Raw genomic sequence first — 17,133 nt, forward strand, 5'->3', positions numbered from 1 at the left:
TTCATAGAAACACTGATACTACAAATTACAACCTGAAAGAGACCTGAAATGGAAATTTACCAATTTATCAGGTCTCAGTTATATATACTTCTCCAGCCAGCTATTGAAGAGGGGCTTGGTGTGAGATGGACATTAAAACTCATGTTATCACTTGTTTATAAGAATACTCCTATTCTGGGACACAAGCAAAATTTAAGGTGTGCTTACTGGTACTGCTAATTGTTTTAGAGTGAGGGTCATATTTCAATGGAAATTCTAAATCAATCTCACTGGTCCATCTAAATGTAATACTGAACAGCTTTGCAAAAAAAAAAAAAAACCCCAAGGCTTCCATTCCCTATGTAAACCAGAATCTGATATGGCCAAGAACTTTGTTATAATATTACAAGGTAAAAATGCACCTATTCAGAGTTTCTCAAGACATAACACTATCTCAATAAGGGATGGGATGTACACTTATAAATGTAAAAGAGGCCATTAGTTAGTTTAATGCCTCACTAGGATTTGAACCCAGGACCTCTGACTTAATAGTCCAAAGCTCAACTGATCAAGCTAGAGAGGAGTCCTCTCTCACTGACCATTATAATGTAGCTAGAAATCTGGTAGGATTAAAGACTCCCCTTCAGGAAATAATTTGTTCTTGAGTTTCCAGGAATTATAGTGATGCTTCTGAAAGTAATGCTAAGTATCCTTCCCGGTCCCTATATGGGAAACAATGTAGCAGAAGTCATTACTTATTTCAATGCCTGCACGAGTATTCAAATCTGGGACCTCTGACTTACTAATCTGACACTCCACTGATCAAGCTTAAGAGTTTTTTCTAGCTGAACAGTATATTGCTGCTAGTATTTTACCAGGGATACATAAATAACATTTTATGCCCCTAAATAAAATGGTAAAAGCTATCATCAGGTCAAGACAACAGTGTAGTTGAGAAGTGTGTATTTTCACCTGGACTCTTTCTTACGGACAGTAAGTGACTCTCGTTGTGGTCTATTGGAAAGGGTACTAGCAACACTGCCTTCCTCTCCAAATCCTGCCCCACTAATCCCAGCACTGAGTCCGGGTCTCTCCCCCATCTGACCTGTTCTCAGACCTGTTGACCTCACACGCTGGGTTAAAGAGTTGAGGATATCTGAAGTGTTAGCAGTGAAGTCAGACTGAGCAGCTCCTAAAAACAGAAAATGAATCTCAATTCATTCACCATACATGGGATTAAAATCCAACATACAGTAACACACTAGCCTTACAGGATTAATTATACATATCTCTGTTCCCCAGGAATTCCTTGAATAGACAACCAACATCTCCTGTTTCATGTCAACATTATCTGATGTCGGGTTTATATCATAGAATTTTTACTGTACAATAATATCCCACTTTTCATGCTCATTCCAATATTAGGACACAGATCTACTGAAACTTATAAAATGTCTGAAATACATGCATATATCAGCATTCCAAAACAAATGGAAATACAGATCAAAGATTCCTTTATACATTACATTACGATGCAGATCACTTCTCAGAACATATCCACATCAGTGAACAACTTAATATACTTGGGGTATGAAATGTTTGATGAAGTATTGGTTCTACACCATTACAAGAAGCTTCAGAATGCAATAAATATTACAAATCTGATAGTAGTAAGGAGAAAATATAAACAAGTAGAGGACAACTTTATTGGTGAGAACAACATACCTCCATCCTTACTACTAGAAGCTTGTGACCACTGTCTTTGGTGACTGCTTGTTCTGAAAGTAATTAACAAACAAAATTATCTATTGCTTCGGTCAACATTTTTTAAACAAGAGGCTCAAAGGGCCAGAATTATTCACTTGCTCTGAAGCTTTCAACGAGGCAAATTTGATTCTTTTAAACTTATATAATCTATTGAATTCATCTCAGCAAGCTACAGGTCAGGTATCATGACCCTGGGCTTTTGTGTTATTGAGAAGATATAATACATTTGTTTCATCTATTAGAACAAACTTGAAAGCCTTTAATCCATTGCATACTACTGGCCACATACCATGACTCTAGACCTTTTGTTTTTAAAAATTTGACTTTAGTCAAGATCATTCACTTTGACAAACTTTAAATCAACAATCTTCTAAATGTTTGAATCTCACAACTGTAACTGATTGTCAACACTTCTAACTTATTTGGTAATAAAATCAAAATCTTCGTAGGGTTTGTATTTCCTGTCATGGAAATCTATATGTTGTTTCATGAAGTGTTATCATATATCTTATAGCATGTTGTGCATTCAGTCTATTTTATTTTAAATTGTTTATTTTAATACTTTCTACACACTTTTTCTTCTTCCTAGCTTGAGAGACAGGAAGTGATGGTATGGACTCCTCAATCCTCGGTTGTAGAGATTCATTCCTACGAGATAAGAGTCGCTCTGTGTGTGCTCTCTGCTTACTTCCAGTACTCTGTGTACTGGCAGATCTTCCTAAAGACCGACTCCTCGCGTCCTGTCCTTGTGTCAGCCCATCCCCTAAACGCCTCTCTGATTCAAACACATTATCCTCACCAATAGCCTGTCCCGAGAGAAGATTATCCATGCTTTGCCGCTGGAGGAAGCTTGATGGTGGTTGACTGAAGCTGTCTGGTCGAGGCAGTGCCCCAATGTTAGGCGACAGGCCTCGACTATCTACAGCAGCTGAGAGTGAAGTGAGAGAGCGCAGACGAATTTCATCTGGTGTGAAGCCCTGTATGTGACGCTGAAGGTTCTGGATCTCCATCTGCTGCATGGCTATCTGTTGCAGACACTGACTCATGTTCATCATCATCTGCTGTTGTTGCATTTGCTGCTGGAACATGTCAGGCATTGCATTTCCCCGGTATCCAAAGCCTAAAGAAACAGCCATAGTCTCATCAGAATGTAAATTTGTGTTCAGTGTAAGAAGTTGTGCAATACCTTTTCATAATTTAGATATCATATAGCTTTCATCATCACTTTTCAAAAACATCATTCTAAGCATATCTTATCTCAAATTTTTTTTTTCATTTTCTCTTTTTTTCGTCAACTTCATTGTTAGGTTTAGACTTTTCATTAGTAATTAGATTAAATTTTTAACACGTTGCTAATGTTTACCTGGAGAAGGCATGGCACTGGTCTGCAGCAGCCCCATACCAGGGAGAGCCTGACTTTGGTCTGCACCCATCAGTGTCTGACACATGGAGGCTGTTCTCTGTAGTTGTAACTGTAGGGCTTCATACTGACTGGCTGAGGAGTCCATCAGTTTACTACCATCTGGTGAATCATCTTGCATTAACTCCTGAGGGGAACGGAAATTCTACAAGTAAAACACAGATCTCTTGTGGTTACAAAAATTATTCATCGACTAAAACTACTTTCTGGGGTTTTCTTACGATATTGTGAAACTGGCAAGTCTGTATTCAGCAAAAATTTGATATTTTTTTCCTATATGTTAAATGTTACAATATCCTTCTCTCAAAACAAATAGTTATAAAATTCAGCGATATCTTATGCCCTTAAAGCTATGCATTTCTAAACAGTTAATATGTTGATATAAAATAAGAAATGCAATATACTGACTTCCTGTTTGACTCTTCCTTGCTTTGTCTTCTTTGACCAGCTTCCTTGTTTTGGTCGCGCTCCATCTGGAAGCAAATGGGAAAGAGAAACACTGACATAAATATGTAGACAAGAAATTAGTCAAAGGATAGCTTTTTTTTACGTGATAACTTTTCAGGTAATTTCCTTGGCAAATATATGCCTTTCTATCTGCATTTCATTATAAGACCAATCAAAGACTTTGAACTTTTTGGAATATTTTCCAAACAATCTTGCGATTTTTTTCCCAACACTTCAGCACAAGCAGTGACAAAATACTTTGAAATGGGAACTTGGACTACAGGGGGTATGACAAAAGTTAACAACATAACCTTCAAGGTAGTTTTTGAGAATCTGAGAACTGTAAATAATGTTGACCACAAGATGTTTAAAATAGTAATACCTTTCTGATCTTTTCGAGCTCTTGGAAATGTGCGGCGTTTCTGTGCCCTTGAAGGCCCTGTAGTCACATGTCTCTGTGTGCGTGCCTCTCGCCTCTGTCTAACATCTTCCTCTATAGTGTATGTATTGTTATCTGAATCATTCTCCTCTTCTTCTTCTTCCACTTGGATGATTCCATCACTGGGGTAAGCTAGGAGAGATAAATTCTGTCTTATTTCTCCTGACCTAATTTTTTTGTTTTTTATTTCCCCAAGACATCATTTCATAAATTTATGTAAATGTATATAATTCCTTCACCATTCTCTTAAAAAGATGCATCCTTTACAATCTGCAGCAACCCTCCTCCTCATCTTCCCTTCCATATCTTGTATAGTCATCTGTTATAAGATTGCTCTAACTATATCTCCCTTTGTCACCGTTTCTGCACCACCCCTCACACCCTATGTGTTGGGCTACAGACTACAATAAGCCACCCTGTGACAATTTAAATTTACTAACAAAACCTGTCAGGTTAAACAAGAAATAATACCTTTCTCAAATTAAAGGAAAAAGATGTTTTATGTCAATTTAAACTTGTTTGATCTCATCCATTTTATCAAATATTTCTGTACATACCATCATCATCCTCCTCCTCCCTGTCCAGTCTGTCATTGTCCTCAGTAATACTCTCAAGGTTGTCTACAGTAGATCCTCCCCATGTGGCCATAGTAGCATCTGCACTCATACTGGCACTGCAAAACAAATGTCATACACACATACATTTCGTGTTAATGACACTTCAAAACAAACGTCATACACATATACATTTTGTGGTACTGGCATTTCAAAACAAACATCATACACAAATACATTTTGTGTTAATGACACTTCAAAACAAACGTCATACACATATACATTTTGTGGTACTGGCATTTCAAAACAAACATCATACACAAATACATTTTGTGGTACTGGCATTTCAAAACAAACGTCATACACAAATACATTTTGTGTTAATGACACTTCAAAACAAACGTCATACACAAATACATTTTGTGTTAATGACACTTCAAAACAAACGTCATACACAAATACATTTTGTGGTACTGGCACTTCAAAACAAACGTCATACACAAATACATTTTGTGGTACTGGCATTTCAAAACAAACGTCATACACAAATACATTTTGTGGTACTGGCACTGCAAAACAAACATCATACACAAATACATTTTGTGGTACTGGCACTTCAAAACAAACGTCATACACAAATACATTTTGTGGTACTGGCACTTCAAACAAACGTCATACACAAATACATCTTGTGTTAATGACACTTCAAAACAAACGTCATACACAAATACATCTTGTGTTAATGACACTTCAAAACAAACGTCATACACATATACATTTTGTGGTACTGGCATTTCAAAACAAACGTCATACACAAATACATTTTGTGGTATATCAAACTGATTGAAGAGATTAGAAACATCAACACACAAATAAAGACAATCTATCAGACACTAGTAAGAAGAAATACTTCCTTCTGTATATAAAACTTTAAGCTATCATGATCAGAAAATACTGTGTCTGCAGACGTAAACCTATAGATAAAAAAAAGTGTTAATCTATCAATGTATGTATACAGTGTACATATCTTACGTTATTAAGAAGTGTTAACTTCCTGAATGTCTGTAGAAAGAGGTTGATATTTCCCTTACCCATACATATCTGTAGAGTAGGATACTGTAACTTGCTGAATGTCTGTAGAAAGAGGTTGATATTTCCCTTACCCATACATATCTGTAGAGTAGGATACTGTAACTTGCTGAATGTCTGTAGAAAGAGGTTGATATTTCCCTTACCCATACATATCTGTAGAGTAGGATACTGTAACTTGCTGAATGTCTGTAGAAAGAGGTTAATATTTCACTTACCCATACATATCTGTAGAGTAGGATACTGTAACTTGCTGAATGTCTGTAGAAAGAGGTTAATATTTCACTTACCCATACATATCTGTAGAGTAGGACACTGTAACTTGCTGAATGTCTGTAGAAAGAGGTTAGTATTTCACTTACCCATACATATCTGTAGAGTAGGATACTGTAACTTGCTGAATGTCTGTAGAGAGAGGTTGATATTTCACTTACCCATACATATCTGTAGAGTAGGACACTGTATCACTTTGATTGTCCTGGTTTTTTGAGTAATGTTTCTTGTTGCCATTATCCTTCTTCATAATAGCCTCCAGTTCTCTCTTTTTCTGTCTCAATTCTTCCCTCATCATTCTCTGTTTCCTCATTTTTCCATATACTTCATCATTTGAGGAAACTTAAAAACGATGGAAAATATTTCCTTCAATGATAGGCGAGACTGACATCTATTGGAACTTAATCTTTTGTAGAAAGCATTAGGCATAAAACAAAACCATGCACAGAAGAAATGATGCTGGAATACTGAGGTTGGGTAGTGTTTTTTTTAAACTGTAATAGCCCCATTATCCAGGGTATATTCATTGCAAAGTGTGACAACATGTTGATACTCTTTTATAATTAGAAATGTTTTCAACAGTGCAAGTTTTACACTTATCTTCATGATTACAAATATTAGTAAACAAAGTGCAGATTTTACTAGTGAAGGATGAGTCTTTTTAACAGAGTATTCTTCATTGAAGCAGAATATTTTCAGACTTACATTTGACGACAGGAGCACTGAGTCTCAATGGTCGCTGGTTTTCCTTATCTTCATCATCTACCTCCTCCTCATCTTCTTCAGCAGCAGGATCTGATATTTCCTTTATTTCTGTTTTCACTTCTCGTTTGTTTTCTTCATCTTTCTCAGGCATCTAAATGTACAATTTAGCATCTGAAGTGATATATACCGCCAGTACTTCTTTATTGGAAAAGGAGCTGGTGTAAAGTTTAACATAAGTTCAACATACATGAGAAATTTTAAAATGTGTCTTTCAAAATTTAGTGCCATAACATAAATTTTACACAGGAAAATATAAATCCAAATCTACTAAATAAGTTTTTTAAATGTGTTTTTCATACGAATGGAAACAAATTTTAAACAACAATAATGTGATTTCTGTGAAGTGAAACAATGAGTCAAAAGATTTCCGTGAAGTGACACAATGAGTCAAAAATATTTCCATGAGGTGAAACAATGAGTCAAAAGATTTCCATGAAGTGAAACAATGAGTCAAAAAGATTTCCATGAAGTGAAACGAGTCAAGAAGATTTCCATGAAGTGAAACAATGAGTCAAAAAGATTTCCATGAAGTGAAACAATGAGTCAAAAAGATTTCCGTGAAGTGAAACAAAGAGTGAAAAAGATTTCCATGAAGTGAAACAATGAGTCAAAAAGATTTCCATGAAGTGAAACAATGAGTCAAAAAGATTACCGTGAACTGAAACAATGAGTCAAAAAGATTTCCATGAAGTGAAACAATGAGTCAAGAAGATTTCCATGAAGTGAAACAATGAGTCAAAAAGATTTCTGTGAAGTGAAACAATGAGTCAAAAAGATTTCTGTGAAGTGAAACAATGAGTCAAAAAGATTATATCTAACCCCAGCAAAATGTCCCTGCAACGCCTGTAACTCCTGCTGAATAGTGAGCAGTCTTCTTCGCTCATCCTTCAACGCCTCCAGTTCTCTCAACTGATTTTTGGCTTCTTCTAATGAATCTCTGAAACATCAAATGTAAACCAACACTCAATAACTGCCAATGAGTTGTTTGAATTGTCTCAACTTTTTAAATGAAGTAAGTATTTATCAATGGTTTACATTGAACCTTTGACTCCTATTCTCCATGACAAGTATCGATACATAGCCTTCAGCCCTCATTCCATAATCCTGTTCTTACCAGGCTCCAGTCCATCTATATTTTCAAAACATGTATTTTGCTTAGTTCCTGCTGTTTTGAGACTTTGCATTTTGTTTAACATATTAACTCAGTAAAATAATAAAAAGATTTTGACATTGATAAATGAAGAAAGGTCAATTTGTTTTAATGTTAGCATTAAATACAAAATGCTCACCTTTCTGTCTGCAACATGGGCACCTCACCATCCGAGAGGAGATGGTCGTGTGACTCAGCAGGGGGCTGGCCATCACTCTCAAGACTGGCAGCAAGCTCAGCCAAGTTGTCAGGTAGACCTCTAGCGCCATCTGGTGACTGCTGAACTATAGACACTAGATCCTGTAATTGTCGTAGCTTTTCTTTGGCTTCTTTTAACTTCCTGTTAAATCATAAACAGCACAAAGTTTTAGAAAATGACAGGAAATAATAACTATTAACAAATTCAACAATTTTTTTCTTATTCATTCCCCAAAATTCTTACTGGACTTTTTCCTGTATTTCTGGATCATCTCCCCAAGGGCCGAGACTGGACAGATGGGATTCTGATTCTGAAGATCTACTCTCCTCTGAGCGGTTGTCTTCATCTGACTTCAACTGAGTAGCAGCAGCTGCAACCACTCCTGCTGATGGTGCCATACTATAGGGTTTCCTTTGAGGAGGTTGTGATGGTGGACTCTCTGCCTCACCTTCAGTTAGGCTACAAACAACACAAAAGGACAAAATCAATAATTTGTACCTACTGTCTGTTGTCTTTGGATATTTACATTTTGTGAAATTTCGAAATGTAATCACATTTTACATTTATACACAAAAAGACGTTTGCTGTGCTAACAACATGGATTATGATTAAGCATCAACCAGTCTTATTTCATATGATATTTCATAGAAAGCCATAGATGAAAAGATACGTATAATTTTGTTAGATAGGAACAAATATGCTAGAAAAGCTGATAAGGAAACAGAAAATTAATTAGTTAGAGTAGTATTGAATAAGATTACAGTTGAAAAGGGCGTTTTCACCAGTGTTTAATTTTCAATATCAGGTATTTCTGATATAAGATTACATGGTCAGTACAGAACTGGCTAATTTTTAATTTATCAGTTCAGATAAAGCATTCTACAAAAAAAGTAACTAATGCTGCGAAGAATTGTAAATTAACAAATTATCCACCAAACAACAACAATTACCCAGACATTCCTCCCAGGTTATGCATCTCCTCCATCATGTCAAGTTGTGCCCTGAAGGCTGCTGCAGTGGTCTCATCTGACTGGTTGCCTCCTTCTGTTGTCTCACTCTGGTAATATTGTACCAGTGACCGTAGCTGGTTCAATCTCTGTTTGACTTCTTGTAGTTTTCTGTAGTATATATCATGATATTAGTTCAAATCCTTCTCAGACATTGTTTTAAGATACAATATTTTACTGTAAGTTTATTTAAAGGAAAAACATTCCCAATAAATTAAGACATAATTTATCACAAATACAGATTAGGGATTTTCCAGTAAAACACTTCCCCTCTTCCAGGACTATAATAGGGGTACTACCAAATGAGTTTAATTAGAACACAAACAAAGGGCAGGAAATCAAACCAAGAGTAGAAGCAATTTATTTTAAGTTCTCGGATAAAGTAGATGTTTTACTGGACCAGCGCTTACTGTATGATGGATCGATAATAGTTATATTGATATTTTTTGTCAGAAAATCTTATGGTCACTATCAATAAGCACCAACCTTAGTTTTTCCTGTGCATCAAGGATGTCTAGGATCTCCTGTGCATTTGTTTCTGTGTTTCCCGCCTCATTTAAAGCAGCCTTACTTTCCTCTAACAATGAGGTGTTGGGTGCTGAGGCTGTTTGGGCGACTGGTATCTCTACAAAATCACATCAGTTCATACATAAAGACAGAAATGACAATACTCAAGGTTCTGGTAACTATACCAAAGGACATAAAGATTAAATTGACTATATACAAGGCCGAGTATGATGGTAAAGTTGATTTTACATAAAACCATGTATAAAGGTAAAATCTATACACAAAGTCAATATACAAAGACCAAATTGAGCGTACAAAGGACCATATATGAAGGCAAACTTGACTTTACACAAGGTCATGTATGAAAGTGAAACTGACTTAACACAAGATCATGTATGAGGGTGAAATTGACTTTACACAAGGTCATGTATGAGGGTGAAATTGACTTTACACAAGGTCATGTATGAGGGTGAAATTGACTTTACACAAGATCATGTATGAGGGTGAAATTAAATTCATACAGGTCATGCATAAAGAATAAAAGTATGTAGTATCTTTGGTTCAAGTAGCAAATATACAGTTTTCGGTTTTTCATTTCATACCAAGTTTCACATGATTGTATTAAAATGAAATGACCAGAGAAAAAATTTAATACATTATCAGATAAAAAGTAATTAATCATTTTTTTCTCCTAACCTGGTTCTATTTGGGGCATGTTATTCAAGGCAGCATCGAAGCGCTGTGACCGTAGATTCTGGAGCTCCTGTAACAATGTATCCATGCGTTGTTTTTTAGACTGAAGGTCCATTAGTTTGTCCTGTAACTGGCGTCGGTTATCCTCTAAAGCAGCAGCATTAGTAGCTGCCTCCAACTCAGGATTACTTTGTCTCTCAGCAGTTTCTGGTGTCTACAAAATACAGGTTTTAAGTCTCCATCAGAAAAATAAAAGATTTTCACTAGTCTCTGTGTTGTAAATAACAAGCTATCAGCAACTCTTTTTTACTGTCTATTTTCCTTCCACATGTGTTTCCTAGATAAAACAAGAAAAGATACAGGTCAAGCTGTGACCTTCCTCTCTTAGTATGACACCTACTTGCACTCCTCTCTGACATTCAACCAAGACAACAAGAGAGAAGATATTGATACAACTTGTTTCACAATCACTCTAGATAACATTTGTTACACCTGCCCAGCATACTGTCCTCTACTCCTCTCTGACATTCAACCAAGACAACAAGAGAAATGATATTGATATTTATGTTGGAATATTCAGATAATGTAATCAGTAATGATGTATTTGGCAATGATGTGTCTTATAAGGATGTGTCTAGTAAGGATGTGTCTTATAAGGATGTGTCTTATAAAGACGTTGGAGAATGTATTTATGCTGGAATAATTAGATTATGTATTCAGTACCTGTTCTTTGAGTTCATTGCGTAGGTAGTTGAGATGTTGTCGGATCTCCTGCAGGTCCCCAGGCAAACCATCTGTGGTGTTCCTGGATGTCTGGGGGTTGTTGTCCACTGACTGGCCCACAGGTTTTTGATTGGCAGACATGAACATATGATTCTGACTGGTGTTGGTTGCAGGTGCTGATGAAGCTGGAAACAAGATACATACCATAAAATGTTGCTACAGTAAACAGATTTGCCAACAAATTGGATTAATATTTTTAGGTATTTAAGTAAAAAATGTGTTCGTTTAATTAACAAAGTGTTTAGGCAAAGCACCCTTAATGAAGTTGATTTGAAAAATCAATCGACAAAACTAGGAAAACTGGTTCATATTTTTTTTCTTATCAATGAATAGAATATATCACTGAAGCAGTTATTAACACTGAACATTATAGTAACTAAACTATCTTAATAATATGAATGTCTCAACTTTTTCTGAAAATCAAAGTTGACTTGAAGAATGAAGTATATTTTTCCATTAAATTCCTGAGTAAAGTTGATGCAGTAGAAAGGAAATTTTGAAAAATCATTAAAAAAACATACAAACCTCTCATACGTTCACTTGCTTTGGCATCGGCTAACTTCCTCTCAGCATCTTGCTGCAACGCTAATAATTCTGTCTGTCTTCCTCTCAAAGCCTTCATCTGAATATAAACATACATTAAATAAGAACACAATATCTGTCAAATTCTTTGAAACAAATAAAGGAGTGAAAATTATTTCAATCAAAGTTGAAGGAGATTACATTTTCTGCACACTTACTTGTTCCTGTTGGTGAACCAGCTTCTTTAGAAGTTCTTGTTGTTGTCTTAGTGATTTCACTTCATTCTTTCTCAACTCTTCCACTTCCATTCTTGCCTAAACATTAATAAGTTACCATTAAATGGTATTTTGGTAGGTTATTATTCTTTCAACAGAATGTAAAAAATCTGTCAGATGCAGCTTGACAATTCATTAATGAATTAATGCTTATTTCTATCAATATTGACAAATTTATGTATAGATTTTTCCCAAACTCTATAATTCTACGAAGTTTTACAGTGGCTATAAATATTTCTTGTTGCTTATTCCTACAAAATAGTATTTTTATTATTATATATTTTTTAGTACCTTTTAAAGTGAACATAAAGTCAACAGTAACTGAATACCTTTGAAGGAGGATAGGGTATCAGGGTCTGTAGTAATAAAGTTTAATCTGAATGTGCCATGAAAGCAAGCAATAAGGGAAATTGGAGTGATAACAATAAGGCTGAAGATAGACAAGCAAAGACACCTAAATAGGGATAAATATCTAAGTACCTAAGGGATAGGTGTATCACGACACTTTACTCAAAAGATTCAAGATCTGTTGATTTAATAAATGAGGTAAAAAAAATTCCTGCTAACCTCTTGTTCAAAATCCTCGTGCATGTAGTCCCAATCCCGAGTATGGTTGTCTGTATTGGTGGTCAGTGTGTTATCCATCATGTCTGGCCCTGGAGAACCATCACCAATTGTGCGCTCTACATTGTCATTCTCTTCCTCATCTCCATCAGTCAATCCTAGCTTATCTTCAATACGTGGACGCCATGCTAATGGGCTTGTCTCATTATCTTGCTGTTGGCATTAAAAAGGGAAAAAAACATAAGTCAATACAACTGTAACTAACAAATTTACTGAAAAAAATTGTGTATCCAAATTAAAACAAATACATTGTGTTACATACCGTTGTGGCATCTGATGTCTCAGACTGAACTTCCAGATCCACAGAACAAGCTTCCTCGTCTGCAGACTCCATAACCAAGGGTGTTTCCTGTCCTTGGTTACTCCAGTCAATGGCTGTGCTGTCCTCCTTCACTGACTGAAGAGAAAACTCAGACACTTAAAAAAATTACATTGTTAACTTATTTCATCAAACAATAAACCCATGTCTAGTAGTAATTCCACCCACATGCATTTCCAGTCAGTCACATTAGCAACATTCACTAATTGTGCTTTCTTTTATAAGCCCAACCACCTGACTTTGAGTCAGAGGTAAGTATTGGCTTACAGGGATCATTGCACAATAAATATGGGGTACATGCCTTTAAGTTAGAAGTTAACATTACCAATAAAATTCCACTGATAGAAAAACATAGATCAAATGTCATACATATTAAAAAGACTATTAACTTATCCTAATCTTTTCAATATGCACCCGACAACTTATAGACATACAGCATTGTTAATTTCCACAGAAAAATGAACTAATGGTAATTGAACAATGACAAGTCTAAATGATGAATTCAGAAGATACTATTATGAAGTCATATCTATAACAAAGAAGATACTATCATGAAGTCATATTTATAACAAAGATGATACTACCATGAAGTCATATTTATAACAAAGAAGATACAATCATGAAGTCATATTTATAACAAAGAAGATGTTATGAAGTCAGGTTAGTGACAGTGTTTGTACAATAAATTAGTATACCATAGGTTGATTAAACAGTTATAATACCAGTGTATAACACTGAATAAAACAAACTATTGGATACACCAATCTGAACAAAACTATCTAAACAAAGATCAGATCATACCTTATAACACAAGGATCAAAGATGAACATAAGTTTTTTCTCTTCAATTTGAAGGTTGTTGCCTTTACAAAATTATCTGCAGTAAGTCTTGTCAAAAAAGTTACCTGTCTATAAAGGTCATCAGTGTGTAAAAGTTACCTGTTTACAAAGGTCACTAGTCTAAAAAGGTCCCCAGTCTATAAAGGTCACCTGTCCATTAAGGTCACCTGTCTATAAAGGTCACTTGTCTATTAAGGTCACCTGTCTAATAAGGTCACCTGTCTATAAAGAGAACTTATCTTTGTTTTGATGTATCGTTATTAATATTATTAGTATTACATTCTTAACAGCTTGTCAACACATAAAAGGTCATAAGGTCCATCAAACGGTAAAACACACAGCGATCTTGTTTTGATATAAAAATTTCATATCAATTAAACCTCTATATAAAGGCCAACTGTGTAAAAAGGCCACTTTTCTCTTTTCACTTCAATGACCTTTATAGACAGGGTTAACTACTTACTTTAATTTAACAATAAGCAAGTACGAATAAAAACAACTATTCCACACAAAACATAACAGAAAATATGTCAACACAATAAACACAAAACATGTTGTCTAAAGATGCATCATGAAAACATGTGGAGAATTAGATTTTTTATTACATGTATAAAGAAACTGAAAACCATGCAGTAAAACTGAAAACCACGCAGTAAAACTAAGAAAGATGTGACCTGGCACCTACATCTCCAGTAAATGAATGGGACACATAATACAATACATGAGGATATATAAGCCTAATGATTACAAATATAATGACATAACTTAAACACACTATATTAAAAATGCAGAACACAATTTGAAAATATTTTAAAGTTTAGACCTGAACAAATTCCATCTAATTTAATAGGGTTTAGCATGCTGTAACCAATACCCCATGATGAAATGAAGCAAACGACATGTTGAAGTACAGGTATGTATAAGATACACATGCTGGACAATGATAGTCTATATCTGATAACTGCCTGCACACTTTGTGATCACTACTCACCAAACACTGGGCCATAAAAGCTACATAGCCTTTTTCCTGTTCCTCAAGACTTGTAACAAGTTTGGATACTCTCTCATAGTCTTCTTTATTTTGCTGTGAGAGAAGCACCAGATCACATTGAAGAAAAAAAGTATTGAGTGAACATAAAACAAAAACGCTTGTGGATAGACAACTACTGTTGGAGATTCATATCACATATTATTGAATTTGTCATAAGGATTAAATCAGAAAGTCCGAGACTTCAAAAACTTATTTCATAAAATAAATCTCCAACTTCATTGTCTTACCAATGGTGTTATTTGTATAATGTGAATAGAACATAACATTACACTGTAAAATTCATTACTCTCTGGTCACTAACCCAGAAGTCTTGCAGAATGTCCATGAAGCAAGCCTCTTGTTCTCGCAGAGACGCAATCACCTGTCCTAATTTACTTGCTTTTCGATGACCCGTCTATAAATGTTAAAATTGTCAAGTCTAATGATTTTTTAAGACTTCTCTAAGAGTGCCATGATCATCGAACGTAGTTTTCCATCAATACAGCAAACCTCATATTTTCGAGAGACAATATTTTACATGATGATACAAATAATGATTTGTGTAACAAATGTACTGATCACTGTTAACATTATAACATAAATCTATGACTACACTTTTATTAATTCTATTAATATCTGCATTTGAATCATCAACATTCAAAATCATTTGAAATATGTATATGCAACTGGTGATTTTACAGTTGTAAATGGTGGCAGACAAATATACCAACAGGGCCAATGAAAATTTAAGCATGACACCCTAAGGTATTTTGATGAATCCTCCATAAAAATGTTCTAGAAAATTTGAGATATAGCAGGCCCAATTTAGATTTTACGTGGACAATTTCCCCTGCTGAGTTAAGATATATCAGAAGAGACTTACAGGAGAACCTGACTTAGACAGAGCTTCCTTCATTGTGTTAGCCTGTTTTATGTACTCCCTAATCTGCATCAGTCGGCTGACGATATGACCATGTTCTCCTTGCTGTAGAATAAAGGAACCCAGGCATAAGTGAACTCATCATGAAAATTTTTGAATTTGAAATTCTTTGATAAGTCAAATGGTTGTTTACTAGATTTAAATTCAATTGTATAACATACCATCAATGTTCATAAGGTATCATTGGTATTCTCTTCACACACAAGTAAAACATGAGCAAATATTTTCAGTGAAGTGCATTATTTATATACACCATTTGACTGTGTTTGACCTTTGACACCTAAATTAAAACAAGTCAGTTGGTAAAAAGTAAATCAATGTTGTTGCAGTCTGGAAGGAAATTAAAGTGAATTGGAAAACACTGCTAATTAGCAGTTATGCACTATTTTAAAATATCAAACAACTACCTATATGTAAAACATCTGGTTGAATACTCCCTGATCATTCTGGCATTACTCAACAGATGTTGTACAGTACACTGATAACATCCAACTTACCAGCTCTGATCCTCTTCCTGCTGTGGCTCCTTCTGATGTACTCGAGGTATCTTGACGAGTGAAGTTTTCCAACTTGCCTCGGCGTGTAGGAACATTTCTTTCATTATTTCTTTCACCATCATTACTTCCCTATTTAATAAAACCATGTGAAATCAGTCTTTTTTATTTCTTTTGTTTTTCTTTTTCTTCCTCTCTCTCTTTTCTTTTTTTGTCCCATCAAAACACAACAACCAAAAAAAGTTAAGAAAAGGGAAATAGAACATTTCTGTTTTCAAATGTGGGCTATTCCAGTAAAGCATCTATCCCACTCCTAGGACTCCAGCTGTAATTAAGGTGTGCCAAACATAGAATTTAATTAATTTACAAGTAATAAGAAGGATATAGAACCATGGATAGGTGTGATTTATCATTGAAGTCCTGAGGACAAGTAGATGTTACACTGGAACAGTCCAGAAGGATATTGACCAGATATGAAACACATTATAGAGGCAAAGAGTGATTGAATGATGAGTTGTCACATTTGAATTGTCCTTTAGTCCATTCATAATTTTAGACCAATTCTTAATGAGAGAAATTACTAACTGATCATGAAAATACAAAAGATGGCATGTGAATGAATGTGAGATAAAGAAAACACAGTTCAAAGGTCAAGAATAACTGTGTAAATTTGAGAAATTACTTCACCTCCTGCTTCAAATTTTGTAATGAAACAATCCATGTCAACAATGCAGGATTGATACATTATGTAAATCAGTAATATATAATTAAATAGTACAACAAATAACATGTTTCTACAATATTCAATTTGTTTAATGAAGGTTTATATTAAACAGGATTTAAAACTCATTGAGTTGGTGAAATTTTCTCAACAGTATGATGGAAAACAAATGATGTTTTTCTATGAAAGGAAGAAAATCTATACATGATAAATTCTACAAAAGTAAATTGAAACAATAAGCTAGATGTACCAATATTATGCCTTAATTTGGGTATGATATCGTAAAGCAGTAATACA

General features: G+C 34.9%; 1 protein-coding gene across 4 annotated transcripts in view; it reads right to left on the reverse strand.

Moving 5' to 3' along the window:
* Positions 1-17,133, reverse strand: part of LOC132544706 (pericentriolar material 1 protein-like) — a 40,387-nt gene that overhangs the window by 18,122 nt on the left and 5,132 nt on the right. For 3 of the 4 annotated variants that reach the window (XR_009554010.1, XM_060208347.1, XM_060208345.1), the window contains exons 4-26: positions 16,119-16,247; positions 15,565-15,666; positions 14,643-14,735; positions 12,756-12,890; positions 12,437-12,646; positions 11,813-11,908; positions 11,598-11,694; positions 11,013-11,197; positions 10,293-10,503; positions 9,576-9,714; positions 9,033-9,200; positions 8,326-8,541; positions 8,023-8,223; positions 7,553-7,670; positions 6,674-6,824; positions 6,130-6,310; positions 4,610-4,725; positions 3,996-4,184; positions 3,575-3,639; positions 3,110-3,311; positions 2,320-2,866; positions 1,705-1,757; positions 952-1,171 (exon numbers count right to left, since the gene is read on the reverse strand). Coding sequence is in view for 3 of the 4 variants with exons in the window: in XM_060208347.1 (XP_060064330.1) it covers positions 952-1,171; positions 1,705-1,757; positions 2,320-2,866; positions 3,110-3,311; positions 3,575-3,639; positions 3,996-4,184; positions 4,610-4,725; positions 6,130-6,310; positions 6,674-6,824; positions 7,553-7,670; positions 8,023-8,223; positions 8,326-8,541; positions 9,033-9,200; positions 9,576-9,714; positions 10,293-10,503; positions 11,013-11,197; positions 11,598-11,694; positions 11,813-11,908; positions 12,437-12,646; positions 12,756-12,890; positions 14,643-14,735; positions 15,565-15,666; positions 16,119-16,247 (3,824 nt within the window). In the remaining variant the exon portion in view is untranslated. The remainder of the gene's footprint in view (positions 1-951; positions 1,172-1,704; positions 1,758-2,319; positions 2,867-3,109; positions 3,312-3,574; positions 3,640-3,995; positions 4,185-4,609; positions 4,726-6,129; positions 6,311-6,673; positions 6,825-7,552; positions 7,671-8,022; positions 8,224-8,325; positions 8,542-9,032; positions 9,201-9,575; positions 9,715-10,292; positions 10,504-11,012; positions 11,198-11,597; positions 11,695-11,812; positions 11,909-12,436; positions 12,647-12,755; positions 12,891-14,642; positions 14,736-15,564; positions 15,667-16,118; positions 16,248-17,133) is intronic. The other variant, XM_060208346.1, reaches the window with a different exon arrangement.

The sequence above is a fragment of the Ylistrum balloti genome, unplaced genomic scaffold (genome assembly GCF_031769215.1).
Source record: "Ylistrum balloti isolate Yb309-2 unplaced genomic scaffold, AGI_CSIRO_Ybal_v1 Utg369808, whole genome shotgun sequence".
Classification (NCBI taxonomy): Eukaryota; Metazoa; Mollusca; class Bivalvia; order Pectinida; family Pectinidae; genus Ylistrum; species Ylistrum balloti.